General features: G+C 45.0%; 1 protein-coding gene across 2 annotated transcripts in view; it reads left to right on the forward strand.

Annotated features, from left to right (window-relative positions):
* ppp4r1 (protein phosphatase 4, regulatory subunit 1) overlaps positions 1–7,062 on the forward strand; it is a 37,738-nt gene extending 30,676 nt beyond the window's left edge. For both annotated transcript variants that reach the window (XM_067435142.1, XM_067435143.1), the window contains exons 18-20: positions 1,744–1,872; positions 2,187–2,328; positions 6,631–7,062. In XM_067435142.1, coding sequence (XP_067291243.1) covers positions 1,744–1,872; positions 2,187–2,328; positions 6,631–6,794 — 435 coding nt within the window. In that variant the 3' untranslated portion in view covers positions 6,795–7,062. The remainder of the gene's footprint in view (positions 1–1,743; positions 1,873–2,186; positions 2,329–6,630) is intronic.
* The last annotated feature ends 1,293 nt before the right edge of the window (positions 7,063–8,355 follow it).

The following is an 8,355-nucleotide window of genomic DNA, read 5'->3' on the forward strand; positions in this document are numbered from 1 at the left end:
ACTTAAAGCTACACTGTGTGATATTTTCCCCCATCTAGTGGTGAAACGGTATATGACCATCCAGTGAATAATAGTTTCTGCTCCTCTCAATTTCGATTTCGTTTCAACTCCTACGGGGGCCGATTTAGTCATGGCTTCCAGTTCGACCTCTTCGGTGAGTGTTGCGTCAACTCAAGTGATGAGGTAATTTTTGAAATCTATTATAATTTGCAGTTATTTAATTTACCAAATGATCTATGATCAAATTAATCTATGTAAAATAAATAATAGTTTTACGTTTTCGTTATTTTTAACATTTCATTGCTAACATCAGCTATCAGGTTCCCAGACGAATGCAAGCTAATCTTAGTAAAGTAACTTTTATCAGTGCTGTCGTTATTCTGTATATTGTACGACATCACTAGCGTAAGGCAAACAAATTATAATCCAATTAAAATATTAATCTCATGTTATCCGTCATAGAACACGGATTTATGTTATAAGGTAAACAATACTTTTTCATCATTGACGCGAGGAAAACTATCCTAGACGTCGTTCTAGTGTTATGCACAGCACACCATGATATAATTAGACAAGCAACAATAAAACTTCCAATATACACAAATAGGCTGAATTAATATTACCTGTCGAGAAGAACGCAGGCAACGTCGGCGTTCTTTTTAAAATCGTTGCTCCTCATGAGCTCTTTCCATCTTGGAAAGGCCACTCCAATATTTACTTTTGTCTTGTTGATTTGCCCGTCGCGTTGCCGTCTTAATTCTCTTTTCCGTTTCCTTGGCGACTCTGATACATACCCCGCAATGTTACTAGGTCCCCGACCGGGGTCGAATTCGGTAATCAATCCCGGGACGTGGTTGCTTTCACACAGAAGGCGACCCGGCAATGCTCCGGGAATATTGCGGGTCCGACGTGCAGTGTGAAAGGGGCTTAAGAGTGATCCTCCATCATCATATAGCAGCCTCAAGCAATCCTCCTCTTCACATTCAACACACCGCCATCGAGTGTAAAAACGCGAAAAGCGAAGCTTGAATTTACGGGTATGTCCCTCTTTGGCTACTGTACTTTCAAGATGGAGGAGCAACATGGCGACCGCCATCCGAACCCTCAACACGTATGTGTTTTCAATGGTATATTATAAAATTACGAGAATACATTATTAGTTGAAAGAAGTAAATATACATTAATGAGCACATATATTTGTGAAAGAACTAAGTGATTTTAGCTAAGAATAAACTAAAAAAGTTACACAGTGTAGCTTTAATTAAATTTTTTTATTTTTTTTTGTTTTTATTATTTAATTTGTATTTCTTTTTTTATATTTCTTAGTCCACCCCCCCCCCCCCTTTTCCATTTTTATATTTTTCTTTGTTTTTTTCTTTCTGATTTGCCTGGTTATTTGGCATGAGGCTGTACTGATGTTTGAGTAGTTCTCCCGAATGAGTATTTTTGGTTCTACTGATTCGCCCCGGGTGAGTCGCCTCGCCCCCGGGTGAGTCGCCTCGCCCCCGGGTGAGTCGCCTCGCCCCCGGGTGAGTCGCCTCGCCCCCCGGGTGAGTCGCCTCGCCCCCCGGGTGAGTCGCCTCGCCCCCCGGGTGAGTCGCCTCGCCCCCGGGTGAGTCGCCTCGCCCCCGGGTGAGTCGCCTCGCCCCCGGGTGAGTCGCCCCCGTGTGAGTCGCCCCCGTGTGAGTCGCCCCCGTGTGAGTCGCCCCCGGGTGAGTCGCTCTGAATCGTCTCTGTTGGTAGGTCAGTGAGATCATCAGGAAGCTGTCGTCCTGCTCGTCTCTATTGGTCAGTTTTCTGGCAGAGCTGGTGGAGAAGTTTTGTCACTGTCAGAAGTGGTCGGGCCGGCAGGCGTTCGCCTTCGTGTGTCAGGTGAGGCTCTTCTTCCTCCTCCCCCTCTACCTCTTCTTCCTCCTCCTCTTCTTCCTCCTCCTCCTCTTCCTCCTCTACCTCTTCCTCCTCCACTACCTCTTCCTCCTCCTCTTCTTCCTCCTCCTCCTCTTCTTCCTCCTCCTCTTCTTCCTCCTCCTCTACCTCTTCTTCCTCCTCCTCTACCTCTTCCTCCTCTACCTCTTCCTCCTCCTCTTCTTCCTCCTCCTCTTCTTCCTCCTCCTCTACCTCTTCCTCCTCCTCTTCTTCCTCCTCCTCTTCATCAGTGTTGTCCTGAATCTGCTGTGTGTTGTCAGTTGTCTGTAGAGGAGGAGTGTCTGACCCTGGATCAGTTCTCTGAGCATCTTCTCCATCCGCTGCTCCAGCTGGCGTCGGATCCCGTTCCTAACGTGCGAGTCCTGCTGGCCAAAACCCTGCGGCAGACGCTTCTGGAGCGAGGTGTGTGTGTGTGTGTGTGTGCATGTGTCCAGTAGAGCTCTTCCTGTGTGTTTACGGTGTGTGTCCAGTAGAGCTCTTCCTGTGTGTTTACGGTGTGTGTCGTGTGTCCAGTAGAGCTCTTCCTGTGTGTTTACGGTGTGTGTCGTGTGTCCAGTAGAGCTCTTCCTGTGTGTTTACGGTGTGTGTCGTGTGTCCAGTAGAGCTCTTCCTGTGTGTTTACGGTGTGTGTTGTGTGTCCGGTAGAGCTCTTCCTGTGTGTTTACGGTGTGTGTCATGTGTCCAGTAGAGCTCTTCCTGTGTGTTTACGGTGTGTGTCGTGTGTCCAGTAGAGCTCTTCCTGTGTGTTTACGGTGTGTGTCGTGTGTCCAGTAGAGCTCTTCCTGTGTGTTTACGGTGTGTGTCGTGTGTCCAGTAGAGCGCTTCCTGTGTGTTTACGGTGTGTGTCGTGTGTCCAGTAGAGCTCTTCCTGTGTGTTTACGGTGTGTGTCGTGTGTCCAGTAGAGCTCTTCCTGTGTGTTTATGGTGTGTGTCGTGTGTCCAGTAGAGTGCTTCCTGTGTGTTTACGGTGTGTGTCGTGTGTCCAGTAGAGCTCTTCCTGTGTGTTTACGGTGTGTGTCGTGTGTCCAGTAGAGCTCTTCCTGTGTGTTTATGGTGTGTGTCGTGTGTCCAGTAGAGCTCTTCCTGTGTGTTTACGGTGTGTGTCGTGTGTCCAGTAGAGCTCTTCCTGTGTGTTTACGGTGTGTGTCGTGTGTCCAGTAGAGCTCTTCCTGTGTGTTTACGGTGTGTGTCGTGTGTCCAGTAGAGCTCTTCCTGTGTGTTTACGGTGTGTGTCGTGTGTCCAGTAGAGCTCTTCCTGTGTGTTTACGGTGTGTGTCGTGTGTCCAGTAGAGCTCTTCCTGTGTGTTTACGGTGTGTGTCGTGTGTCCAGTAGAGCTCTTCCTGTGTGTTTACGGTGTGTGTCCAGTAGAGCTCTTCCTGTGTGTTTACGGTGTGTGTCGTGTGTCCAGTAGAGCGCTTCCTGTGTGTTTACGGTGTGTGTCGTGTGTCCAGTAGAGCTCTTCCTGTGTGTTTACGGTGTGTGTCGTGTGTCCAGTAGAGCTCTTCCTGTGTGTTTACGGTGTGTGTCGTGTGTCCAGTAGAGCTCTTCCTGTGTGTTTACGGTGTGTGTCGTGTGTCCAGTAGAGCTCTTCCTGTGTGTTTACGGTGTGTGTCGTGTGTCCAGTAGAGCGCTTCCTGTGTGTTTACGGTGTGTGTCGTGTGTCCAGTAGAGCTCTTCCTGTGTGTTTACGGTGTGTCGTGTGTCCAGTAGAGCTCTTCCTGTGTGTTTACGGTAGAGCTGCAACTAACGATTATTTTTTCTGTCGACTAATCTAACGATTATTTTTTCGATTAGTCGACTAATCTAACGATTTATTTTTTTAGCCTTTGAAATTTTTCAAAATTCTGTGGCACCCCCTCGCATAAGTTACGCTAGAGGTGTAACAGTACAGACTGCTCACAGTTCGCTTTGTATCACGGTTTTAGGTTCACGTTTCTGTACAGTTTGGTATTTGCTATGTTCAGGGGAAAAAGGACTACTGTCAAATGAAAATTAAGAAAATAAGAACAGATAACTTAAATAGAAGCAGCAGCACAAATAAATACTATTGAGCAAAGATGAGAACAAAATAAACAATGCTTTTCAGGTAGGTCTAACATTAGTTTTTAGGTAGAGAAATGGAATGAAGTAATCAAAAGTAAAATAACCACACATTTAACTGTTTAAAATTAAAAAAAATAATCCTTATTAAACTTACAAAAGCTATTCAGTCAGGAGCAGTGAGTGATGTCTTTATCTTTTGTTTGACATTAAACAGAAAGCAGTGAAGGCTACTGCCCCTTTAAGACCCACGGATAGTCGTCGTATTTTCTGTATAAAGTTCACTTAAGGCATAGAGTAGGCTATGACAGTTTGACATACTTTTTGTGAGTTTGTCCGTTTAAGCACAGGATTTGAAAGATAACTCATTATTTGCGCGCTTTGGGACGAGTGCAGAGACAGATCTTCTCATTCGAGTCTCCTTGCTACACGGGGGTGATGACGGTGAAAATGACTGCTCATATTCGGACGTACGGCAGCACTCGCATGCGTTTTATAAAGTTTACAAAGAGAGACCGTTTTGCCCACGTTTTTCTTTTATTATCGCTGTTGTTGTAGTGTATACCTGAGGAGTCGGCGCGTGTATCCATCGACAGAAACATACATACAGCATTTTTTCCAAGTTACAACCCATATTAAAGGTGTGTCATCAGATGTGAGGTGAACCGCGGTGTGAGTGCGTCCCCGCAACTTTTGCTCGGGATCCCGGTTGGGAAACACTGGTCTGTATTGATTGACACCGCGCTGGTTTGTTTAGAATTATATGAGCGCCGTGACCGCGCGCTGCCGCGTGATGAAGGCGTGTCGCGACTCTGTTATTCAACTGCTCTGGTTTTAAAAGCTATGTCATACTAAATGCGCCAAAATGCAATAAAACTTGTTTTACGGTCGAATGCAACGCGTGTGTGTGTGTGTGTGAGTGAATAAGAGACGCGCAAAAGGACGGAGAGAGAACTTAAGGAAATGCAGCTAAACGAATATGCGTGCGTCTTTTAAATAGCGTAAAAATGAATGAATGACGAATGTGGCGGCCGTTATTGATTATGTGGCAGTCCGCCACAAATTAGTCTATGAGTGGGAAACACTGTTTGGCCTCTGTTTAAAGTATTCCCATACTTTTGATATTCGCGGTCTAGGTTTTTGTGATAGAACCAGGAGCAGAAACCAACATTACGCGAGATGAACGTCTGACACGACGCGTCGACGCATTTCACGAACGTCGACGTATTTCCGTAGTCGACGTCATCGATGACGTCGACGCGTCGTTGCAGCACTAGTTTACGGTGTGTGTCGTGTGTCCAGTAGAGCTCTTCCTGTGTGTTTACGGTGTGTGTCGTGTGTCCAGTAGAGCTCTTCCTGTGTGTTTACGGTGTGTGTCGTGTGTCCAGTAGAGCTCTTCCTGTGTGTTTACGGTGTGTGTCGTGTGTCCAGTAGAGCTCTTCCTGTGTGTTTACGGTGTGTGTCGTGTGTCCAGTAGAGCTCTTCCTGTGTGTTTACGGTGTGTGTCGTGTGTCCAGTAGAGCTCTTCCTGTGTGTTTACGGTGTGTGTCGTGTGTCCAGTAGAGCGCTTCCTGTGTGTTTACGGTGTGTGTCGTGTGTCCAGTAGAGCTCTTCCTGTGTGTTTACGGTGTGTGTCCAGTAGAGCTCTTCCTGTGTGTTTATGGTGTGTGTCCAGTAGAGCTCTTCCTGTGTGTTTACGGTGTGTGTCGTGTGTCCAGTAGAGCGCTTCCTGTGTGTTTACGGTGTGTGTCGTGTGTCCAGTAGAGCTCTTCCTGTGTGTTTACGGTGTGTGTCGTGTGTCCAGTAGAGCTCTTCCTGTGTGTTTACGGTGTGTGTCGTGTGTCCAGTAGAGCGCTTCCTGTGTGTTTACGGTGTGTGTCGTGTGTCCAGTAGAGCTCTTCCTGTGTGTTTACGGTGTGTGTCCAGTAGAGCTCTTCCTGTGTGTTTATGGTGTGTGTCGTGTGTCCAGTAGAGCTCTTCCTGTGTGTTTACGGTGTGTGTCGTGTGTCCAGTAGAGCTCTTCCTGTGTGTTTACGGTGTGTGTCGTGTGTCCAGTAGAGCTCTTCCTGTGTGTTTACGGTGTGTGTCGTGTGTCCAGTAGAGCTCTTCCTGTGTGTTTACGGTGTGTGTCGTGTGTCCAGTAGAGCGCTTCCTGTGTGTTTACGGTGTGTGTCTTGTGTCCAGTAGAGCTCTTCCTGTGTGTTTACGGTGTGTGTCGTGTGTCCAGTAGAGCTCTTCCTGTGTGTTTACGGTGTGTGTCGTGTGTCCAGTAGAGCGCTTCCTGTGTGTTTACGGTGTGTGTCGTGTGTCCAGTAGAGCGCTTCCTGTGTGTTTACGGTGTGTGTCGTGTGTCCGGTAGAGCTCTTCCTGTGTGTTTACGGTGTGTGTCGTGTGTCCGGTAGAGCTCTTCCTGTGTGTTTACGGTGTGTGTCGTGTGTCCGGTAGAGCTCTTCCTGTGTGTTTACGGTGTGTGTCGTGTGTCCGGTAGAGCTCTTCCTGTGTGTTTACGGTGTGTGTCGTGTGTCCAGTAGAGCTCTTCCTGTGTGTTTATGGTGTGTGTCGTGTGTCCAGTAGAGCTCTTCCTGTGTGTTTACGGTGTGTGTCGTGTGTCCAGTAGAGCTCTTCCTGTGTGTTTACGGTGTGTGTGTGTTGTGTCCCCATAGAGTACTTCCTGTCGTCGGCCGGCTGTCAGCAGGAAGCTCTGGAACACACACTCGTCTCTCTGCAGACGGACGTCGATAAGGATGTGAAATATTTCGCCAGTTTCCATCCGGGCAGCAGCCGAATGAACGAGGACGCCATGAGCACCACGTCCTCCACATACTGAGCTCAGGCCGCTTCCCACAATGCACCGCGGCGGTCTGCTTATTCGCCACAGAAGCCTTAACCGTGTCTTCCAGCAGAGCTCGAGCCGCTCTTTTAACGGTCAGCGCAGCACATTGTTGCCCTGATGGACTCTTTTAACCCATCTGAACTTTCACTTGAAGCCTTGAGTGTTTTAATGCAAACCTCCTGTGTATATATTCCTGTTTTTGATCATGAATAGCGGATGTTATTCTCTTAACCTGTGCAGAATAAACTTTCACATCAAATCACTTCCTGTTCTCCTTCAGGCGAAGAACATCAGCGCAACAACTCATTCATATTAAAGGGACAGTTCACCCGAAAATGAAACTTCCCATCATTTACTCGCCCTCATGTTGTTCCAAACCTCTATGAGTTTCTTTCTTCTGCTGAACACAAAAGAAGATATTTGGAAGAATGTTTGTAGAGAGCAACCATTGACTACTGTAGTATTTTTTCCCCTACTATGGTAGTCAATGGTTGCTCTCTACAAACATTCTTCCAAATATCTCCCCTTGTGTTCAGCAGAAGAAAGAAACTCAGACAGGTTTGGAACAACATGAGGGCGAGTAAATGATGGGAAGTTTCATTTTTGGGTGAACTCTGTCTTTAACTGATGAAACCTTGTATAGTTTTACCCGTTTAAGTTTAATCATTATTTCAGAGCCTCGTTACATTGCCAGAGATGATTTTTTGATCTCGTGCTCGCTTCTGAAGTAAAGATCAGGAACAGTAAACCGCACAGATTTCATATGGAGCGATGCTGTGATTAATGCAGAGATCAGAACTTCACACGTTATGAATGAATGCTGTGGAAGCGGAGGGAGTTTGCGGATGACTGGAGGCTCATGGGACTGAATGGACTCTCTGTGTGAGGGTGAATGTGGGACGCTTCATTAGGAGACGGGACGAGAGACGGACATTAGTCTCGGACAGAAGATTCACACCAGAGAGAGGGAGACCGAAGAATCATATTATAAATAAAATAATGAATAAAAAGTGTTTAAATTATCAAAGAAATTGTTTAAATTAAAAATACAATATAAATGAAAGTAAAAAAATGTAAGTTTAATAAAAATGATTTAAAAAAAAAAATCAATCAACTTAAAAATTGAAATTAAAAAAATGCATAAATGCATGAGAAATACATAATCAATAAAGAAAATAAATTAAACCAATAGAAATAGAAAACTAAAAAGGAAAAATAAACAACAATTGTATAAAATGATAAATATAAGTAAAAATACATAAAATAAAATGGAAAAAAATTGCATAAATATTTAAGAATAATTAAAAAAAGGAACAATAATAATGAAAATATTGTAAAAAGGAAAAATAAATGCATAAGAGACAATTAAAAAAAGGAAAAATTATAAAAGACAGAAAAACAGAAAGGAGAAAAAAATAGAAATGCATAAAAACAGCCTCCAGTAAAGAAAATTAAAAACTAAAAATTTGAAAATTACAAAAATCAAAAAAAGAAACTAGAAAAGAACTAAAGGAAACTCAAATGAAATGATCAGACAGGAATACAGTAACCCGCA

Source organism: Pseudorasbora parva, chromosome 24 (assembly GCF_024679245.1).
Source record: "Pseudorasbora parva isolate DD20220531a chromosome 24, ASM2467924v1, whole genome shotgun sequence".
Classification (NCBI taxonomy): domain Eukaryota; kingdom Metazoa; phylum Chordata; class Actinopteri; order Cypriniformes; family Gobionidae; genus Pseudorasbora; species Pseudorasbora parva.